The sequence below is a fragment of the Charadrius vociferus genome, unplaced genomic scaffold, assembly GCF_000708025.1.
Source record: "Charadrius vociferus isolate BGI_N301 unplaced genomic scaffold, ASM70802v2 scaffold276, whole genome shotgun sequence".
Classification (NCBI taxonomy): domain Eukaryota; kingdom Metazoa; phylum Chordata; class Aves; order Charadriiformes; family Charadriidae; genus Charadrius; species Charadrius vociferus.
Window position 1 is genome coordinate 1331624 of NW_009649075.1, and position 22941 is coordinate 1354564.

At 39.7% G+C, this 22941-nt stretch overlaps 1 protein-coding gene across 1 annotated transcript in view; it reads right to left on the reverse strand.

Annotated features, from left to right (window-relative positions):
* DENND3 (DENN/MADD domain containing 3) overlaps positions 1-21870 on the reverse strand; it is a 41473-nt gene extending 19603 nt beyond the window's left edge. Inside the window, exons 1-10 of the mRNA XM_009888178.1 lie at positions 21787-21870; positions 16475-16748; positions 15646-15761; positions 15006-15145; positions 9453-9564; positions 8336-8455; positions 6657-6875; positions 5120-5241; positions 4501-4656; positions 1598-1694 (exon numbers count right to left, since the gene is read on the reverse strand). Coding sequence (XP_009886480.1) covers positions 1598-1694; positions 4501-4656; positions 5120-5241; positions 6657-6875; positions 8336-8455; positions 9453-9564; positions 15006-15145; positions 15646-15761; positions 16475-16748; positions 21787-21870 — 1440 coding nt within the window. The remainder of the gene's footprint in view (positions 1-1597; positions 1695-4500; positions 4657-5119; positions 5242-6656; positions 6876-8335; positions 8456-9452; positions 9565-15005; positions 15146-15645; positions 15762-16474; positions 16749-21786) is intronic.
* Between the last annotated feature and the right edge of the window lie 1071 nt (positions 21871-22941).

A 22941-nucleotide genomic window follows, 5' to 3' on the forward strand; every position in this document is an offset into this window, starting at 1 on the left:
CACAGACACTCCCAGTTTAGGGTAACAGTTTTCCAAACAATTATTTCTTCATTTAACTAAGGTGAAATATTTATGTGGTTAATAATCATGACATTGAAAAAAAAATAATCACACGAGTTTATAACTTTGGATTTTGGCTTGCCGTGTCAAGACTGAATTCTCCCAGAACACTGTACATGTCTAGACATAAAACCCTTAAAACATGTAAATTCTGTTTCTCACATACACAACAGTTTAGTTTAATTCTTTGAAGGCAAATATTAATTTAATCAGGTGCAAACAGTTTAATGTAAAATAATAGCAAGGATGAAACTCTCAACCTTCCCATTTCTGGGCGAAGTATCCTAACACTGCAAGATACTCTCGCAGGAACCTGCGTACTCTTAATCTCTCTTTCTCCCCTTGCTCCTTTCCTTCTGTTCCCTCTTCCCTTCTCCTTCCTTCTCACCCAAAGGATCTCCAGTCTCTGATGGCCAGTGATAGTCCTACACCAAGGGCATGGAGAACTGCTCTCAATCCTACAGCCTGGTGACCAAGACACTCTCCTTTTAATGGGGAAATTAAACCCACTCCATTTCCTTAGGATCTACAAAGCCATTACATAAAAGGCAGACTGATGCCCCAGTACTGTCTATGCTCCAGAGGAGCACAGACATGCATCTTTCATAAAAACCTGGTTCACTGTATACACTGGATGAAAATTGAGTCATTTTGGAGCTTCAGCAGATCACACTTACGCTAACGGAAGGATTAAGCTGATGAGGGCTGGTGCAAAAGGGACTTGTACAGAAAAACCCCACACCCCTACGAGGTTTGTAACTCAGGTAAGTATCTAATAAGCTGAGTTAGCAGGGGGGCTAAGAAAAACTAAGTGGGGATTTCCAGTTGTCCTTTAGCCTCCAGCAGTACTGGGCCTCGCCCAGGGCTATGCCCTATTTGAATATTACTTCATGGGCTTCATCAGCACGTAAAATTAAGCTTCCATTATTCTGCCTGGTAAAGCACACATAAGCCAACTCAACCAATGTCGCGCATGCCCTGTGTCACCGCAGGCCCTGAGGACACCAGTGCCACTCATGTGCACAGCCAGCAGCCCCCGTTCGCTGTGACACACGGTGGGAAACAGGCGCACAGCCTGGAGCCAAGCAGGCATCCTCAACTCCGTGCCCTGTTGCTCAGGCTGCAGATAAAACAGGTACTTGGATTTGTGTCATTTGAGCTCCCTTCTGCTATGCTCACAGGCTTGCTGAAAACTCACGTCTACGTACGGGCTTTGGTCCAACCAGTTTGGGCAGGTGCCTACGCTTAAAATACAGTTTAGATGTAGCTTTACTGACCATCTGCCACAGGTTAATCTCACCCCTGAGGAATTACATTTAATTTGCTCTGGAATTACATAATACATTGCTCTGCAAAATGCTGCCTACTATTTTATCTGTTTATAGCAAATAAAATACATTTGTAAACCATTCTGTGAAAGCTGGTGGTTCAACAACACCCCACAGACCAAACCGTGACCCTTCTATTAATTTTTGTCATTAATCCTAAAATACAGATTAGTAACAGAGAATCACAGCATATTTAACACTGAATTTACCTTTTTGTAAAATGGCTGGTCTCCGATTACCCTTGTTTTCAGAAATTCTTCGCTATTAAACACTCTATGTTCATAATTTAGATGGTCTTTTACCTCCCTGGAAACAAAAATAAATAAATTAATAAATATCCTTGGCAATTTTTAAGCAAGCTGCACTTTTGCCGTAGCAGCAGCAGCCCATTGGTACTACTAGAAATATGCTGCAGCATCAGAAAGGCAAAATAGAAATATGGTGCAGTATCAGAAGGCAAACTCAGTTTTAATGAAAGAGTCTGAGTTACTGTATCATGGAAAAAGAAGGCAAACTCTTATAAGGAGTAAGACAGGCTACCTGCTGCCACTGTCATTTCAAATCAGCAAATTCACTTAGGGTCTGTGGGATCAATGTTAGTAACCCACAGAGGGGAATCTCTATATTTAAGACATGACTTAGGCTCCAGTCCTAGAATTACATTTACATACAGTTCCTGAATCACATACAACCCATCCGTAATGCTAAAAAGACAAGTGTGCCTACCCACATAGGCAATTTGAAAGACGTGATCTGACCTCACACTGTCCCGTGACACTGTACCTGTAACACGCACAGGAAATATTATAGATTACATAATTTTTTGCTGCATTCTCAAACTCTGCTTATAAAGCCAGCAATAACTGAAAATCATATTAAACTAAAGAGACAGAACTATTGAAATAAAAGAGGAAGCAAGATAAAGAACTGATGCATACTTCAGTATATGCATGGTCCCAGTAGGCAGCAGAGGCCCTATACTATCCTTCAAAAACCAGACGTCAATAGTAACTTCTGTGCCCTAAACACAAGCCAGAAAAAGTGGTTTCAGGAGCAGAAAGTGGGATTTTTTCAGAAAAAAAGCTGTTCTCTGAACTGAAGTCTGCGAGTAAGAAATGTTATTTACGCTAGATATGTGCAAGTGGCTAAAATCAGGGCCCCTTTTATTGTTACCTCTTATTTCATCTACTCATGCTGGATATTGAGGAATAAGAAATTCCCATGAAAACACATGAACGAAGAAAATAATTTGGTAAGCTAAAATTTGAATGCAAGTACAAACGGGGAATCTCATACCCATGACATCACCTCGTACCATCTGAGGAACCTCGTACCATCTGACAAGCCTACACATCGCTTGTCTTTCATAGATCAGTGATAAAAGCCCATTAACAGTTTATCAAGCCATGTGTGTTCAAAAAAAAGATGGTTAGTAAAGTATATAGTTCTATATAATTCTACATAGTTTAGCATTGTTTGCTTTAAACACAGAACCTCCACAAACACAAAAATACTACAGTGCTTCACTGAAGACAGTAGCAGCTGGCAGCACAATTGCATCAGAGCTTTACTTTCCTTCACTCCTGGACGCTGGTAGATACAGCATTAGAGGACAGAAGAAACAAGGCTGAAAAAAAGAACAAAGAAAGCAAGTTTCAAGGAAAGGAGAAAGAAAGCAAGAGAAGAACCAACCCCTTTGCAAAACATATTATCTCTTAGAGAGCAAAGCATCTGCTCATTTTTGGTAGCCAAGCATTTAGTGCATTAAAGAGTTCAAGCTGTTAGCAGCAAAATGCATTTCTCCTCATCTTTATCGGGAACATATTGTTGCCAAACACTGAAATCCACCAAATCCCACAGTGGTAGCATATCAGGTTGTAAATGCATTTCAGTTTCCACATCCAGCTGTGCTAGCTGTAAAGTCTGCTCTGTCCTCCACACCCAGAAGCAATTGTCGCCCTGGGGGCCGAGCTACTTGTATGAACGCTCTCTAAGCTGATCCAAAAAAAGCGCGCAGGTTAACAGAGACCTGGTATTTTGACTATAGAAATTAACCCAGCACCTTCTGACTCAAAGTGTTAGGGAGCATTCATGTGAGCAATTCGGTAGCTGATTGAAAGTGAGCACCATCACCAGCAAGACGCAGCAGCAAATAGCTGGGGATGGTTATCTGCACAGCTATTTGCAGACCTCTGTCCATATAATCAGATTCTTTAGGAATACCAGGTAGGCAGTTTCATTTTCATGGTCACGCATGTTAGTATTTACATAAAAAGAAATGAAGCATATGCAAACCAGCCACCCATTTGCTGCACTTTTTTTGTACAAATCGTCTACTACACTTCCATTCCCTCCCCAAATATGAGCAAATAATAGCAGGATTTACAACCAGTACCCAGACTGATAAGATAAAGCAACTGTGGGTATTAACACACTACATTAGATTAAGAACAAGGAAAATTAGCATAGCTGGACCTTTTTCTAGGAGACAAAAAACCCCCAAACTACCCCACATCATTATTAAAATGTCAGTCCCAACCACACTCAATATCCAGTATTTATTGTGCTGGCACTCGGTCCTTGAGCTTAAACAGCTCCTCTCCCTCCATCATTCTCATGTGGTTGCAATCTTCAGATATCTCATCCATTCTCAGCATTTGTTCCATTAGCCAAAACATACCCGGGTGTTCTGAACTCCCGATCCTGCTTGCAGCTCTTCTACCCCGTCCCAGTTTGAATTCATTCTCCTCTAACAAGAGTGACTAAGACTGTGTCCAGTTACAAATCAATAACCCTACTGGGCCTTAAGCTTTTCCTAATTACGAAATATAAGGACTGCACTTCTCTACCTGGAATCTTCATACAAGAGACAGACAAGTTCAAAGTTAGAAGTTTTATCTAACATGTCCTACCAATGTATATGTACCTGAATACTTTAGTTATTGATATTCCAGCAGACTAACAGGACCTCCTTCTCATATTCCCTCACAAAACTTGAGAGATTTACAAAATATTTATGAAGTAAGACAAAATAAGAGTATTTTCAGTGACAGTGGAAGTGTCTTAACCAGTACTGTATGCTCTTATTATAAAAAACCCTATATTCACTCACCTAAAGATATTAACAATTAACTGCAAAGTCGTTTGCTGAACTTCCGCGTTCAGTTTCTGTTGCCAAGCCCTTCTACGCATTTGGAGTTCACCAAGATCTGTGCTGGCTCGGAGACGGCAGAGCTCTAGATCATAATGCAGCTGAAGACTCTCCACTCTACACAGAGAAGAAAATTATCAAGTTACATCCTACCACCAACGATTTTTTTCGTACCTTTTAAAGGAAAAGTCACTTAGGCCTCACACATCTTTCAGCTAGAGAAAGTGCAAGATTGATTTGCAAGTGTTGACAAGCTAACAAGATTCCTGGAAGTCCTACCAGTACATGTAAATCACAGTGCACTCAGTCTTCTGTGTAATGAACAGCCAAGTTCAGAGAATAATCAGTATCAGTAATAAAAAAGAAACAAGCATTCCAGGTGTTGCAAAAAAATACAGTTATGACTGCTTAAAGTTACCTGTATATTAATTAATTGAATTTTAAATTTGCCCTTACAAAATACAGTGTTATTTATATTAATGTAATAATATAATAAATAATATAAAATTAAAAAAAAGGTGGAAAGAGGGTCAAGCATTATTTGTGCGCTATGATAAACATAACTTCAACGTCTTTTCACCTTTTTATGAAAGTTTCTGCTGCATGTGCTGGAACATCTGGAATTTCAGTCTCCTCTTCAGTCATTTTTGAATGTGTAATATCTCCATTATCAATATTAATGAGAATTAAATCTTCAGTTTCCTTTTAACAAAAGAAAACAGAATGACTGTAAATATACTTTTATTGTAAAAACATTTACGTCTTCTTTATATAGTTCTCAGGCAATGAATTATTTCAGCAAGAAGGTAAACCAGGAAATGATTGACGTTTTTCCCTCCCAACTAGAAGATCATATGGCCAACTAAACAATTACTTTCAAGAAAAATAAATGTCATTAAATGAATAGATATTCATCTCTGTATTCATTATCTATTTTATTTCAACTTAATTCTTCGCTTATTTTGACTAGATAGATCTGTTTCACTGTCTTATAATCAGGTGGATTAGTCTAATGTAAACTTACACAATTTTTCTGTGTTTGGTTTCAAACACGCACAGAAAAACTATGTGGCACCCTCAAAAAAAGTATATTCACGTTAGCCCTGCCCTATGAAGCTGAGTTTTTCTTAAATCTTTTGGGGTAACCAAGACTAATGTTACCCGTTGAAAGAGGCTTAGTTAAATAAGATTCTGAAAAAAGACGACAAAAAAAACCACTCATCAAAATTGTAAGATTATGTTCTTTACATTGCTTTTTCTTTCTTACTTTACTAAATACTTAACCCCACCACGGAGAACAGCAGCACCATAGATTCAGAGAATCAGAATGGTTTCGGTTGGAAGGAACCTTTAAAAATCATCTAGTTCCAACCCCTCTGCCATGGGCAGGGACACCTCCCACCAGCCCAGGTTGCTCAAAGCTCCATCCAGCCTGGCCTTGAACACCTCCAGGGATGGAGCTTCCACAGCTTCTCTGGACAACCTGGGCCAGTGCCTCACTACCCTCAGAGTGAAAAATTTCTTCCTAATATCTATTCTAAATCTCCCCTCTTTCACTTTGAAGCCATTACCCCTCGTCCTATCGCTACACGCCCTTGTAAAAAGTCCCTCTCCCGCTTTCTTGTAGGCACCCTTCAGATACTGAAAGGGGCTATAAGGTCTCCCCAGAGCCCTCTCTTCTCCAGGCTGAACAACCACAACTCTCAGCGTCATTAGAGTCTTTTCAAGAGCATGCTCAGTTCCCAACCTAGATGCCTGGAAAAGGCACCTAACTCATCCCACACAACTGTGGGCAAAAAATAACCTCACCAATCTGAAGGGAAACTATACTATACAATTGACATGTAAGTAGAATTTATGACATGTAAGTGGGTATCAAATGACATGAACTCACAAAAATCTTAATATTACCCTGCAAAGAAAAGAAAGGTAAGGAATACAACAATAAGCCTTTTCCAATAAGCCAGTGATCACGTCAGTATGGTTCTGTTACTTTTCATTTCTTCACTTCTCACACATGTAAATAACAAAAGCAAATTTCTAGATGCATCTGAAAGAAGTAAGGAGATAAATGCACTGAAAGTTAACAGCAAGAGTGGTAATAGTCTAAAACATACCGTGCTAACTTCTTCAAAATGATCAACATGACATCCCATAAGAAAAGACGTTGGGGCCATTACAAAATCCAGCATGTGACGAGACAGAATAGGTACAAAAGTGTGTTGCCACTGAAGAGGATGAAGGTACAACATAAAGCATTCAGCAATGAGTGTCAGCAGAGCCCAATCAGAAGAAAAGAAAACTATTCTTTGCTCAGTCATAATACAGGTCATAATCTGAAAAAAAACCAAAAAGTTACATGTTTACAAAGAGTTATATCCAGAACATACTAGAGATGCACAAATATTTCATCTGCTTTTGAAACTCAGCCTCACAAGTTCCATTTTCTAATAGCTACCTTACATATTTATAAATTGAAATAATGTCCACTTAAGGATTCTTACAAAACTAAGAAGAGAAGAAAACAGAAAAAGAGAAAATTTAAGTGACAGTGGAAGTTAATGAGAGTTTTGTCACCAATGTCAACGAGGCTAGGATTTAGCTGGAATTCCCAAGGAGACCTGTCGCCTTTCTTTCACTGTATTAGACTGTAAAATGCCTGTAAAAAGTATCCAGATGAAGAACATAAGCAAATCTCTCTGTGATGATGAACACAAAGACTATCTAGGTTTGAGACATCTCAGCCAAACATCTATTCAAGACTCTAGCTAGTCACATTCCTTACAGTGCCACTGGAGAGCAGTGCTTTCCCACAGCAATTCAGGAAGCTATCTGGAGATGTCCACCTTTTTCCACTGACAGAGAGGGACCCAGTGGCATCTAACCACCAAACTCGGATGCCTCAGGTTCGGGAGGATGAATTCAAACTAAGAAGACTAATGCCATAAGTGGGACATGTTGCAGAGGTGCTAGCACATAAAACTCCACTCTCAAGATGCACCAGTTAGAAAGGACCATCTAGGACTTGAGACAGTTTTATTCATAACATGCAAATGTGGGCAGAAGCCCACATGGGTGGAAGAACGTGTATAACCAAAAAAAATAAGTCAGTATTGACTGCTTTCAGGACTGAGGTTTACAAGCATCCCTGGCAAAAAGCCTCCAATCTGCTCTTTTTTAGAGGATGTGCCACCAACAATACCGACAACCTTCAGCAACCTAATTTAACTTCACAAGTGGCCTTTGAGCAGGGAGTTGGATCAGGAAACCAACAAAGGATGCTCCAAACCAAAGTTATTGTACAATTCTATGAAGTACTGAAAAAGTTCTTTGCAAATAGCTTTTTGTACTTTCTTGTATTTCTACACCATTTACACTTCATGTATATGAGAGTCCCAGCTGTTATCAATCCATTCTACAGGTGCCTTTCTTACACGTGAAAGAGGTTCTTATAGATCTTGTAGAAATGCACGTAATAAGAATTCAAAATAAAATCTGCCAATCCACCTGGACATTTATATTTTAAAATATATACTTAAGAAATTTAGCACCTATTGCTAAATCACAGGTAAAATAAATCCAATAAGCGTTAATCTAATCTGGTCTATAAATAACAAAACATCTTACTAGAAAGTGTGTTTTATTGTGCCATAATTCTAATATGCAGAACTAACACTATTCTGAATTCCTGGGTTTATAATGTTTTTTGGGTAATTAAAAATCTTGATTTTTTCTAAATCAGAAATTACCAGTATTGTCAATCTCTAATACATTTTAAAGTATCAGTTAGTTTTACCTGCAGCACCTGCTCTGGCTTGAAACACAGCAACGGAAGATGAAGATCCAAGTCAATAATTGGACTGTCCGGATCCTCTCGTGAAGGAATTATTATTTGAAGTGGTTTCATGTTAAATACCTGTAATAACAGATGTTTTCCATTTACTTCCTAATGAAAGCGTTCCCACAACACATTTCATTCAGGATTTTAGTTCCAACTACAAAATATTAAGATTAATTGAGAGCAAGAAGACAGATATTTGCATACTGCAGAAAACTGAAATAGAAAGAGAGGGAAATACTAAAAGACATAATAACTAGTTAGATTGACGTGGACTTTGTCTCTTCATTCTTACGGGTTGCTTAGACAATAAAACTTTAAATATATATATATTCTTTTAACAGAAATAAATTTGCTTTGTTATAAGCATAATAAAACAATGGAATTTGGTGGGGGGGGTTGGAACTAGATGATCTGTAAGGTCCCTTCCAACTCTAACCATTCTATGATTCTATGAATTTATATTTGTAGGTACAACTCAGAAATCAAAAGTATTGATAAAATTCATACAGGAAACAGAAAAAAATATGAAAAAAATAACTGAACATAGGCGCTCATGTTAAGAAGACAGAACAAGCCAAAATCAATGAGCTCTTTCAGCATTCCCAATACTCCACCTCAAATCTCCGGCTGCCAGATCCTGCGCGTCCTCCGTATTTCAGCACTTAGCAGCCGATTCAGCCAATCATTCAGACAAGTTTCCAGCTATGCTATTTTTTCCTCCACTCCTAACCCTTCATTCCAGGGTCAAGGAAAGCAGCTAAGGATTAGTCCACAGCTGAAGCACGGCTTCCCTAGAAGCCATTTCAGTAGACAGAAGAGAGAGTGTGCTGAAATCACTGACCCAGCTAACATCTAGCTTGACTTGGGAAGGATTATAATGAGGAAAATACAGCCCATACATCTCAGCTTCTACACTGAATACAAATGTTTATCTGAATTTCTCCCCTCAGCTAGGTCTTATCCAGGCAGCAGCCAATTCAATTTATAGAAAACCAATTTATAGAAAACAACAACTTAGTGTTTTATAAGACATAATGTTAAAGTCGTTATGAAATTCAGCATCAGTAATTACCAAGTGGAGTGGTCCTGGTGGCGGGCTGGGTATTAAAAATAATTTTGCTGCAAATTCTTTTATGTGCTCCTCAACATCTAAATCCTTGAAAGGTCGCAATTGCACTAGTAAGCTGAAATTAAATTACAGAAGATTAGTTGTAAATAGTAACATGTAAAGAGAAAAAAAAGCCTTTTTGCTGATAACTTAGAACTGAAAAAAAAAAAAAATTAGGAGCAATTAAGCTATTATTCCAGACAATTAATTTCTAATTTATTAGATACTTTAGGGGCTCCGTTTAATTTTAATGATGCTGATGTGTCAGAAGCAAGTTTTTGGTTTTTTTTACTTCCATGCAGAACACACTACTGCATCATATATATCAGAGGATGCAGATGGCACCTGGGGTCTCATGATGGCAAAGAAAACCTATAGGTGAGACGCAGCTAAAGGACGTGTTTTATAGAGATTGCTTGAGGAACAAAACACCCACAGCTGCAACATGGTGCCATGGTGTTTCTCCCACCCCAAATATCAGACATCAGCTGTGGGACCGAAATCAGAGGAAAAGAGAGGTTGTAGACATGGGCTAACTGCAAAGGAACGTGAAGCAAGAGCCATATTTAGGGTAAGGCCCAGGCCTGCATAAACATCGCTCTTTGCTATTGTTCCTACCCATACAAAGAATAAATACAGTTGTGCAAACCTATCAATCAGATGCTTCTAGTTTAGACCTGTATAACCCCAGCTGTGTCAAAGCCACAAAGGCTATGCAGTTTATATTATATGACAAATCAATTCATGAACATTTAAATATATATGCTATCAAGACTGCAAACCATTAAGTCCAACAGTGCTTCTGAAATGTAACAATTAAGAAGTTCAATATTTGTAGTCAGAAAGGTCATTTTGTTCAATGTAAGATTCATGTGCATGTTTACAGCCAAAAAAAAAACCCAAAAAACCAAAGCTAAACCTTTACAAAATCAGAAATTTAAGCCTGTAAATCTATATATACAGAAACTAGGAACTTAACATGGTTATATTCTTCTTCGAGGTTTTATTTCAGTTTGCAGTTTTACCAGTTTCCTGCAGAAGAATACTTGTTCTTCAGGAAGAAAGCGGTCTAGAAAGCACTGAATAGTTCAAGAGATATATTAGAGTCCAGGACATCATATTTGTGTATAGCATTTAGATTCCAGAATAAAAACATTCTGTCATATATTACTGAGCTTTGTTTGGATTAATGAGACATTTAAGCCCACTAAATTCACATTTGGAAATTCCCTGGGCTAAGTACTAGGCAGTTATATCCCCAAAAAGCCCATCAGCTATTCAGGGTGTGCAGAGGAAGCAGGGGGAAGGAGGAGAAGAATTATCAGAAAACCAGACAGTAGAGTCATAATTTTAAATAAATATACTGTTCACACTTAGTAACGCCTTAGATGTGGCCTAACAGCATAGGTAGACCTGCCTTATTGGTGGGGGGTTTTTGAGACAAAAAGCACGTATCAACACATCCAGTAAATGTCAGAAGAGAAAAAAACCTGATGCTTATGCTGAAAAAGCAGCAGATGTACAGAAAGGACAGTAAGAACTCCCTAATCAGTACACTGTGCCCATTAATGTAATGTAATAGCAGCTGACAGCTCTGCACTGCAAACGTCTGCTGAAATAAATGAAGTAATCTCTGAAACATTAAAGCAGAGAGCTAAGAAGTTTATGAACCTTCCCCTACCTCTGTTAACTGTCCACGGACAGATGTTTCAGAAAGCAAGAACATCTAAGAATAGGTCCTTTGTACTGCCTCAATGCTGTGAGCTATTTGCACACTTCCACCTTTTCTCAAGGCAGCTGAAAGGACGAACACACAGGTTGGAAGATTTACTGTTTGAATGGAGCCTATTCATCCATCCCAGAAGGGAGTTCATCCAGAAGGAGATTACTGCCAGGAATATTTCACTTTTCATGTCATGTAACAGATTGAGGTAAAACTACCTGTGCAAAGTGCCAAAACCGCTCAATTTAAAACTGAACCTTTTCAAATAATGATGTAGAATAATCCAACAGCCGTAGTGTTGTGAAACGGCCTAGATGCACACCCGCTTGCTTTGGAGAGAGGCAGACACACTCCATTTAAATTGTTCCAGATTCAGAAGCACTGTATGCTAGTAATATGTGAATTAGTTATAAAATTAATTGCACAGAATATGAAGACCTTTGTTACTATGATGAAATTTTGCAAGTTCCCCTTGCAGTTCAAAGCACCTACATGTATTTATAGTTTGACATTGCCTTTGTATCTCAGCTTGGTCTCAGTTTTCAGTTGTGATTTGTAGTATACTCTGTCATTTGGAAAAGTTTAGGAACCCGGGTTTTATCTGGGAATGCTTATGACAATGAAATACCTTTGAGGACTGTTCTGAATGAAAACAAGTACCACCCCACCTGTAAGCAATCCTGTGCGTGCAAGGTCCTGGAGAAAATAAGCTATGCACAGCAGAATTCTGGAGGAAAATGAAGACTTCTGCAAAAAGGTCCCGAATAGAAGCAGAACCCCTTTAGATGCTACTTCAACATCAAGCCTTCATTAGCAACAACAAATAGCATTTTCCACTCTCACCAGGAAAGGGCTACACACTAGAAACAGGTGGTTTGAGGTCCACTAGCAAGTGTTTTCAAATCCCCAGACTTGTAGAATGATTAATCAGTTGAAGCATCCTGCAAAACCTCTGAAGCATACCAAGGATACAAGTACGCTGTTGAATGTGCTATTATTTGTCAAGAATAGGAGGCACTATTACTTGAGTACACTTAGTCAACGAAAACATTTAATTAGATTTTTAACTCATTGGCTGCCTGATTACAGGTAATACATCCAAAATGACAATAACTCCCTTTCCTAACAGGAAAACAATGTCAATGTTTTGTAATGTTACAAAAAGCTGAAACATCCCCAGCTGTACACGACAATATGCTCAAAATATATTATTGAGGTCTTTACTGTAATTGCTTATCTTCCATTCAGAACAGCCACACATCCCAGCAGCTGTATCATGCCATATGGAAAAATTTCAGTAATACAACCAAAATAAGGAAAAACAGTACCTCTCCACCCTTCCCTTCCTCCAACTCAAGTATACTCTAGCACAGTAAAATACCTTTTCAAAAAAAAAAACCACCAAACACAAAAAACAGAAGGCAAACATTCTGAAATTATCTATCAAACAGTATCAAGGAAAATACGTGGTCACTATGTGATAAAAGAAAAAAAAAATAAAATGAGAAGAAAATATCATGGAAACATAATCAGTTAAGTTTCCGTTACAGCGGGAAATGTCAGCACCAAATGCTGCCTTGTCACTAGCATTCCCCCTCTCCAGTTGCACACACTTCCATCTTACATCCAGACGCAGCAGCAAAAAGGAGAGAGAAGAGCTGTGCAACTGTATGGCAAATTCCCATGTTAAATGACCAGGACAACACACAATATTAATGTGGAAGGCTGTTGCCCTGTTGAACTCCCCTATAATTATTCACATACTCACAATTCACTTAAAGCTTTGATGGTAGGTCAATGATAAATCAGAACTCCCCTTAGAAACTAGTACAGACTCAGCTTAAAGGGAAAAGCCATCCATAATAGTTAGCTTGGACATTAATGCTTTAAATACCTGCAAAAACCTACTATATATGATCAAGGCAGAGATGTTTAATTATAATGTTTAAAGTACTCACCCAGAGGCAGAAGCTTGCACCTCTAGAGAGTTAACTCCACCTGATTCCTCTCTGCTCTAAGCAAATACAAGACCTAGAAACATTTTTGTAACCTCTGGAATTTTTCATGGTTTTCCTGAATATCTTCTCATTTCTCCCTTAGTGGGCTCTTCAAAAATCTGTTCACAATTTGACTGCTTCTCCCAGCTGAAAGATGTCTCACTTCAGAGAAGAAATTACTCATTTATGAATATAGCATATCAACCACTGATAAACACTGTAACTGAAAAGCTGCATCTATACTATTTCCCACCCAGTGGAAAGCTAACGTGTAGCGAGCCCTATGCTACTCAGTGAGGCTGAGTTCACAGTGTAAAAGAAGCATGAATCCGGCTATAAAGACTGGATATAAAAACTAGAGCACCACAGCTGAGGTACATAGCTATAAGAGTTACATATGCAGATTAGCGCTTACTTGAGATTTGAGACTATAAAAAGGCAGCAATGAATCAGCTCCTGCAACAGCAACGGCTGATGTAATTGACTTAAACATAAGGAGTGGAAAAAATGATCTGGGCAGGAAAGGAGAGAGGGAAACAAACATTTCCTTTTTGTTTCACTGATCGTCACGATTTCGCACTAACCTGTGAGTGTTTCCATCATGTTGATGTCCCTTATCCATATTAAAGCCTTGATGAATGTTTTGAAAATGACAGTGTTCGCTTATACTTAAGGGCTGCCAGAGTGACTCATTTCTGATACCACAGCCTTTTTGGAGACATCTGAACTGCCCAGGAAGAAGACACTGTTTTGTTCCTCCAGGGCTCTCTTTATCTGAGCCAGGGAAGCCAGACAACCAGATCCAAGCCCACAGCATTGAGAAGAAGAGGTGCACGTGGTGGAGAAATGAGTGCTCAGGTCTCACCCTGCTATGGAGTAAGGTTAGGGGCTATTGATGCACTTCAGTTCATGCCCAGGAAGCAAACCCTTGCTTGCTCATCTGCTCAGCATACCGACCGCTGGCAGAACAGACTGGAAGACTCAAGCTCTGACCTAAAGCCCTAACATCTTTCAACTTAGGTATAAGAAGCAAATACCCGCAAAAGGAAAACACCTGACTGCAAATTTGACTCTAGAAATTGACTGGAATTTAGTCAATGGACAGAGGCAGGCTCCCTGAGGCAAGGAGTTTTTAATCCACATCAGAGTAGAAGCACATAGATTTGAACAATTTAACAATAAAGCAACACACAACCTCAAAATAAGTTAAATTACTAAACAAGACGGACCCATGTTGACTTATCTTTTAACTGCGGAGTAGTTGAGTGTTTCTAACCAGTGAAGTGCTCTATAACCTAAGATTCTACAACAGCCAAGTAACAACTGTACTCCCTCAAGTGACTTGGATTATTTAGTTAAATAATAAAGTGTCACTAACTGCTTATTAATACATCTATTCATGTTCTTCTGACATTTATTTGGTGCATTATAAAGAGGTTTTTGTGCTTTCAAAGTGATTTTCACCAGTGTAGCAAAATTATAGTTAACCCTCTTCCAGAAAAAACAAAATCTTTGATTAATCTGTTCCCCGCAAATTAGTATTTTCTAGACTTACCAGAAACCTCAAAGAAAACGAAGACAACATCATAATTTCCTTGATATTGAGAACTTGTGCTCACTGTCCAGATAACACTCACATTACATTTCTTCTCCTCTCCCACACATCTCACACTACCATACCTTAAAACTAATGCCTGTTTTAGCGTTACGCAGCTATCCTGACCACATCACACAAATTCACATATTAAAACCTACACAATTATTTCTAGGAGAACCAAACAGGATAGTAAGTCTTACCAAGAGAGACAATCCTTGAGCGCATTAAAATATGGATATCTGGATATAACACAAATAGCTAGTGGTACAAAACAGACAGGCATCTTCCCAGTCTGTGCAGATTCCCAACGGGCCTGCCCATTCGAGGAAATACAGCCATCCTGCAAGAAAACTACAGATTAATGTGTTTATGTTAATCATGAATTTATGGCTGATCTTTTCATGAGAACCCTAGAGATATGATACCAAATTCCCTCTAAATTTCAAGGGGATTTGGATGTTTATCTCCCTTAAGGTTTTCAGAAAAATGTCAGCCAACATGACTAAGACATACATATTAAAAAGTATTTCAGCGCAATGATATTTAGAAAGAACACAGGGTACAATCTTCACAAAAAAAAAAGTCAAAGAGACAAAGTCTGCTCCTAAATAGTCAAAACTCCTAACTGAAATCTGTAACAGTTTATCCTAATGTAATGCTGTTCCGATGTGCTTAATTTACAATGACAATATAAAGTATGATTTTTTCTGTATTCCTATGAACACTAAAACATATCTGTAAACTATTCCATAAATTAAACCTGACATTATTATCAAGGTGTTTGGGTTTATTTTATATCTTTTAACATATTTTAATAAAAGCATGAGTTAAATAACATACTTGCATAGGCTGGTAGTATTGTGCAACAACACCGTATGTTCTGTTACCACAGACGTCTGTGAACACCAGGAAATGAATGTGGTCATCTTTTGATTCAGAGGTTATATGAAGTCCTCCTGCAACGAAGGCAGAAACCTTTTTTCATTAACTACATATTTACCTATAGCTGCTTGAAAAGGGATTCCTGACAAATACTGCACATTTTCACTTCATTTCAAGAGAAATGTCTCATTTTAAGGGAATAAAATGCACATACACAGTCCGTTTGATCTAAGGGTTATTACAAAGACTGTAAGCTGCACATTACTGAAGAAGAAAAAATTGTATCATTATTCTGCGTTTTAAGTGGCAAAATACAACAGATGGGCTTTGTTCACTTTTTTTTTTTTCCTTTAAGATATTTATAAGGTCTGCAACAGAGACATGCATATTACAATTTCTGCAGTTAAACCTGGAGGAAATAGTCACTACTTCAGATATATCTTAATACCAAATGAAAAGTGAGTAAGTGAGTACTTAGTCATTTTGATGTGTGCACTTCACTCAAACCAAGATTTACCAATAAGAGCTAAAGTGGCTTTCAGCTTCCCTCTCTTGCAGGTGTTGCAGCTGCTATTGCTAATAGATCTGTTTCACACAACACAGCCATACAGAGTAAGGGCACCTCAAACAGCTACTTCCATCACTGACCTGCTCACCAGCAGACACCTGTCTTATACAGTGAAATACAATAGAGAAAATGATCATAAAAAAAAAAAAAGGTCCGTACTATGGGTCAACAAATATATATTAAAACAGTTCTCATTAAGATATGCAAACCCTACCATACCTGGGAAGCACAGCTGTGGCAAACCAATAAGATCAATGTCCTTTGGAACTGTAATATCTTCAGTGTCAGGTGCTTTTTGCTCCCCATTGAGACTCTTGACATTTTCGATCTTTGGCCTCTCTTTTTTCTTGCGGAAAGACCGGCGTTTACTTTTATTCAAGTTATTACCAGCATTAACCACCTGCATATCATCTCTGCTGATAAATGGTGGCACAAATACAGAAAGAACTTCTGGTTCAAGCAGAGGAAGACTTTGGGGTTTCCTTTGAGTACCCTATAAAAAAAAAAAAAAAAAGGAAACAATCACTAAGTTGACACTCATCCTGATAGTTTTTTAAAACCATTTTTAGCCCTGTTTTCTGTTTACCCCTAAAATTGTGGATTTAGAATACATTTTTTCTTCTTCCTAAGTAATTAATTTTTTCTTCTAATTTCTTGCTTTACTTGTGTGAATGCAAGAGGAATACTCTGGCCATTTTCAGTAGGCAAAGAATCATTCTTCATCATTCAAAATGCACCGTATTAATATTATGCCTTTGGCAGAAGAAAACTAACAAATATCAAATACAACATTTCTTCCTTTCAAGTGTTAGGATATACTTACGCTACACTTAAAATAAACACTGGTAGTAAGAGAAACCAGGCAACAAATAAATGAAAACAAAGAAAAACTGCTGAACTCCCTACATAAGTCTTTGTTCAGCTTTAGGAAAAGCTACTTTTTAGCTCAGAATAACCTTGACGGGGGGACGGGACACGACACAACAACAAGAAACAAAAAAAACACACAAGCTTTCATAAGACAACTTTTAACTTTATAAGGCAATTAAGGAAGTACAACTAAAAACGACAATCATTGTTACAATAAACATAATTTTAAGACACCATACAACATGAAGCCATGAAAATTTCTCCATATACTGATGACTAAGTGGAACAGGCATCCCAAGAGCATGTATGAAATTACAACATTTTTTAGTAGGCAGCTTTGTAAAGAACTACTCTGCTGAAAGCCCTTGCTGCCTTGCTATAAAAAACCCGTGGAGGAAGTGATCAGAAGAGGAGATTTCCTTGTACTTGGGAGCACTTTTTGTATTCTTGACCATATAGTAGAGACAAGTGGCTGCATTTTCAATTACTTCACGGCAATTTTAATTCTTCCTGCAAGGTCAAAACAGCAAGTACAAGCTTTGTTTAGTCAAAGGATATTTGGAAACAGGAAAGGCGAATCTCATTGTGGCTTAAAAGCTGTTCCGTTTTCAACTTTTTCAAAGATTCAAAGACAGATGAAGCATACATGCTGCTTTTACATTCAGACATGATACATCGCTATTACTTGTATTTAAGATATTCCTTGAGAAGCAATGCTGGCCTCTCTCATCATTTCCCTACTTTTTAAAATAGCTTCAACACGCAAAGCTCTATTGCTTCACTGAAGCCAATCTTCCACTGTCCAAGTTTGGGAACAGAAAGTCTCAGCTTATTTGTCCTAGTAGATGAGTCCACCAGTAGTCTTCTTCACATTTGACCATAAAAAACGAGAAGGACTACTTAGCTTCGTGACGTATTAGTTACTGTATCTTAAGCTCTGCCATATTCTATAACAGGATACTTGAAAGAAAATACTTCAATAAAAATAAGAAGTGAAAAAACACTCTTTTAATGAACGTACAGAGTCTGAACTAGAAAGAAATTAGAGTGGAAAAGATAAAAGTTCGGGTAAGTATCCACTGGGATACTCAAAAGACAGCAATTACTTTAAAAAGCACGTTACAAATTGGGGTACTGAATATCATACCCTGCCATGCTACAAACTTCAAGTGTCATTTTCCTTAGTTGGCAGCTGACATCCATTTCAAGTGAAGAAACTGGAAGTGCAGATAAATCCAACATGATCACTCTCAAAATAACATGCAGCTCAACATTTCAGAAGGAAATTAAGAATTAACACTCAGCCCTGCGGCTGTTATGCAAGAAAAACACAGACCTACTCAAACAGTAGCAATCTTAACTTGGCAGATTTGCCCTGCAGAGGTCTTCGTACAAAGTTGCTTTGACAGGGCAATCCCTGACTTACATTGAAGGCATCTCTGTGCCACAAAGCACTGGATGACAGCCAGCGATTTAACAGCCTCATAGTGTAACAGCTTCTAAAATGGCAGGTCCTTGATGTCCTGAACTACAACAGACGCATTAAACACCGTTTTTTTTCCCCACAGAACAGCACTGTCAGCACTGTCACTGACCCAGTGACTCAGTCATCAGCATTCAAGTCAGCTCAAATTAATGTCTACGGACAAAGTCATATTTTCTTATCCTTTCTGTTCAGGGATGGTGAATAGGGAGCAACAGAACAATATTCACTTGTTTCTAGTATTCTTTGAACATTTTATATTCTCTGCTTCTACTGTTACTTCTTCATTTTGAAATGCTTCTCTGCTGTCGCTTTTTACTATCAAATGCCCTTGCATCACACATAGCTTCTTATAAACACTAATGCCTTTTCTTTCCTGTAATTCTGCAATATTGCAGAAGTCAGGGATTTTATTCCATCCCCATTTACTGATTATGTTCCTGTAACAACAGGGCCATACAGGACAGAGATGAGAGAGAGAATTTTTACAATGACAGCACTATTTCAGACACAAACAAGAAGTAGTGCGTTGAAACCACAGATCAGAGCGTGATCTCAGCTATTTAGTGTTTCCTCGATCTCATTCTCTTCTTCCCATCACTGAAGAAGTTAATTTCATCTTGAATGTCATGAAAGAACTGGCTTCTTTAAGGAATAACTGGGCAGGGGAAAGTACGAAGCCTTTAGGAAAAACTAGGTCAGAAGGGACCTCTGGAGGTTCTAGTGCAACCCTTTGCTCAAAGCAACAATAACTTTGAGGTTAGATCAGGTTGCTCTGGGTCTCATCCAGTCAAGTTTGAGAAATGCCTTAAGAAAGAGATTCTTCTCCCTTTGTGATCTAGCCCTCATATAGCTTGGCTTCTTCTGGTCTCGCTCCTGTTTGTCAGCAGCTCTCCAGTATCAAGGTACCTAAGTCTGGGACAGTACTCCAGATGTGACCTCAAGAGTGTTGAGTAATAACAATAGTAGTAATAATCCCCTGTGAGCTGCAGTCCTGATGATGCAGGCCATTACACAGTTCCTTTTCACTGCCACAAGTGCATGCTGCCGACTTGATCACACCTTATTTCTTTTGCACAGCTTGACACCCAGGGGAGCGTTACAGAAGAAGGAGAAAATCGGTTTGGCGGTTACGAGTGCATTAGCAAGGTCAGAAAGCATGATGCAGACACTGGAAGAGACAAGATCAGTACCACTGGCTGTGGTAGGTAGATACAGAACCCAACGATGGAGCCGATAGGAAGATCTGAGACATCTCACAGACATCTTGCACACCATACTTGCCATATCAAAACCCAGATTTATAGCTGAAGATAACTTAGCGGAAAGAAGTCTTATCAAAGATGGCTATATGATCTTCACAGTTGCACATCTCATTCTTACCAAATACACACTTCCAACACTAAAAAAGTAATCTCTAGCTGAAAATAGCAGCCCTTGATCTCTTCATATTGAAATCTTAGAGTGACAATTAAAGATAATTGCCAAGATGAAATAATCGATGGATGACAGCTCAGAAACTTCAGTTTCACAAGCTTCAATGCAAAACTATCTTTTTTCCTGGAATCCTCATCGACAACAGATCAGTCGTATCAGACTTTTCTTACTTTGGGAGTAGGTTATATCATGTTCCCTCTGACTTCATTGACTTTATTACTCTGTATTGCAACAAAGTTAAGAATACACAAACACACTTTCAAGACCAGGATTTGAAATATCAAGATTATTACCCTGCTGTTTCATCTGTAAATATCAGAGGTCCACTACTTTCCCTGAAATGTTCTTATTTTCTGTCAGTAAAGTCTCTTCTTTCTACATTCACTGAAATTAGACACAAAACATATTCCACCATTTCCTCATGTAGATAGTGCTGCAGAAGGAAAAGGAAGTGGAGTAAATCTATAAACTTGCCCTAAGACAGTGACTGAAGTCCCTGTGGTGTAACAGCTTGCAGGGACGTTACTATTGTTAATATTGACAAGCATAGGGGCTACTTTCCTTTCTGACACTCCATTTTATACCTTGAGCAACGAAACAATTCAAAACCTGTAGTGCATAGAGAATATCAGAATGGCTTCTTCTTTTTCTAGCCAATTTCCTATTTGTTGTTCTACAGCTCTGTTGGAAGCAAGGAGAGTGGAGCAGAACGAAAAAGAAATTCCCCTTCTTTTGGGTTTACTTCTCACGCATATGCCGAAACAACACATACACACCGATTTCACAAGTCTGGTGGTGACATTTACAGCACAACTATTTCCTTAGTTCGAATGTATACATGAATGAGAACCTGGAATTTGAACCGCTGCTTCGCCAGTATCACTTAAGAAGCTGACATCAGCACAAGCGGCCTGCGGTGCGAGTGAGCAGCAACAAGTTTAACAAAGACTTCTTTATCTAATGCTATTAGAGCGCACAATCAAATTCAAGTTCAAGCAAGACAACCGAGATCCCTGGGAGCAGTTCGGCTTTTCAGCACGTGCTGGCACCGCAGCGACTCCCACACCGGTATCTAACAAAACCACGTTTCAACAAAGCAAAATCAGGAAGAGGATTTTAATTGTTAACTCACATGTGAAGTGGCTGTAGTCATAAACAAATTATAAACCACACATTCAAAGCAGAAACCAACCCACCGACTCCTGCCGTATCTCAATTGCTCAGATCGTGCCAAATTCAGACCACTAAGCTTAATCTCAACAGAGGGATTTAGACCTAAGAAAACAAGTTACCAAGTTTTATTGCCGTATCTTTTGCTTTTATTGCTAACGGAAGACGGGAAATGGGATATCACCAAGTAAAGGACATGCATTGTTCAAGCATTTTGCTGTTCCTGCTTATATAAAGCCACGTTGCATGCTTCATCTAAGCTCAGACCTTCGCAAAAGTGTAATTACTTAACGCTGCGAGCAAATTATCCCCACTCGGTTAACCATCTCCTATCAAAACAACTTTCCTCTCATGCATTTCGGCTCTATCCGATGAAAACAGCAACAAGGCAACCCCACAGTCTCCTTCGAGTCCGTGCTGGGGGGGAGAGGCCCGGCCAGGGCCGCTGACAGACCGGCGCTGACAGAACCGGCCGTACAGACCGGGACACCCGTCCGGCGGGCACCGCCGAGCGCCTCGCGCTCGCGCTCCCTCACCTCACCTCACCTCAGCTCACCTCAGCCCCTCTCACCTGCAGGAGCGCTCTCACCCGCTCCCTGGGCACGCCGACCAGCAGGCAGATCTCCAGCAGACCCGGGGGCAGCACGTCCTCCATGGCACAGCGGGGTAAGGGCGGCCGGGCCGGCGCGCTGTTGCAGCGGCGACGGCGGCGGCTCCTTCCCGCAGGGCCGCTCGGGCCCTCCCCGCGGGCCGGACTCACCCCCCCCACCTCAAGGTAAGGCTGGGGGGGCGGGGCGTGAGGGCTGAGGTAGCGCCCGCTCCCCCATCGCAGGGCGGCTGTGGGTCGTCGTTAGTTTCTCTCACCTCGACTTCCCGCCCCGCCGGGAGTAAAACTCTCACCCACCCACCCCTGGAAAGACGCTTCCCGACCTAAAGGGGAGCTCGTTTTTTCCTCCCGGCCAGCCGCGGGCCGGTTTCCCAGAGGGGTTGAAGCGCTTGAGGGCTGCCCATGGCCGGTGCTTCGAGTGAGGTGGGTGAAGTCATGGGCCTGGCGCTTTGGTAAGTGGTGCCATGACCTGCTGTTTGCTCCAGGTGACTCAGGCTGCAGGTGACTCTGCCACTAAATCAGACTCTTATATTTATCATGGGTCATAGTTTCAGTGAAGTGTGAGCGCAGAGCCGATTGCAGACTGTGTGGTGCTTTCGCCTCTGGAGCGTTCTCAGTGGAGCTGCCCGTGCAGCAGAGAAACAACCTTGGGGACTCTGGGATTTCTTTTTGAGCTGTTTAATCTAAATAGACAATGAGTCACTCTGTATGTGTTGGCTCTGTGTAGATCTTCACTGAGAGACCTGTGTTTCCCTTGGGACTGCTGCATAAAGTACCCGAAACAGTAGAGCACAGTTTCTCTGAAACTGAAGGTATGAGGCGTAGTTTCATCACAGCCACAAACTTTTTTTGTGGACTAGTGTTCACGTATTTTAAATGAAAAAAAAAAAACAAAACCCAACATAAGTGTCTCCAGGCTATCATGAGTTTGTTATCAGTCCAGGGTTCAGAAGAGACTTCTCCAAAAGGTACAAAGAATGCCAGAAACACAAGGTGTGGTCTTCATGGGGGTTTTATTATCTTAATTTTTGTGGTGTTAAAGCTCAGGATTATATGGCCTCCGGTGTTCTCAAATAACTTATGTAGAGGAAGTCACAAATGCGGAATATGGGAAACTAT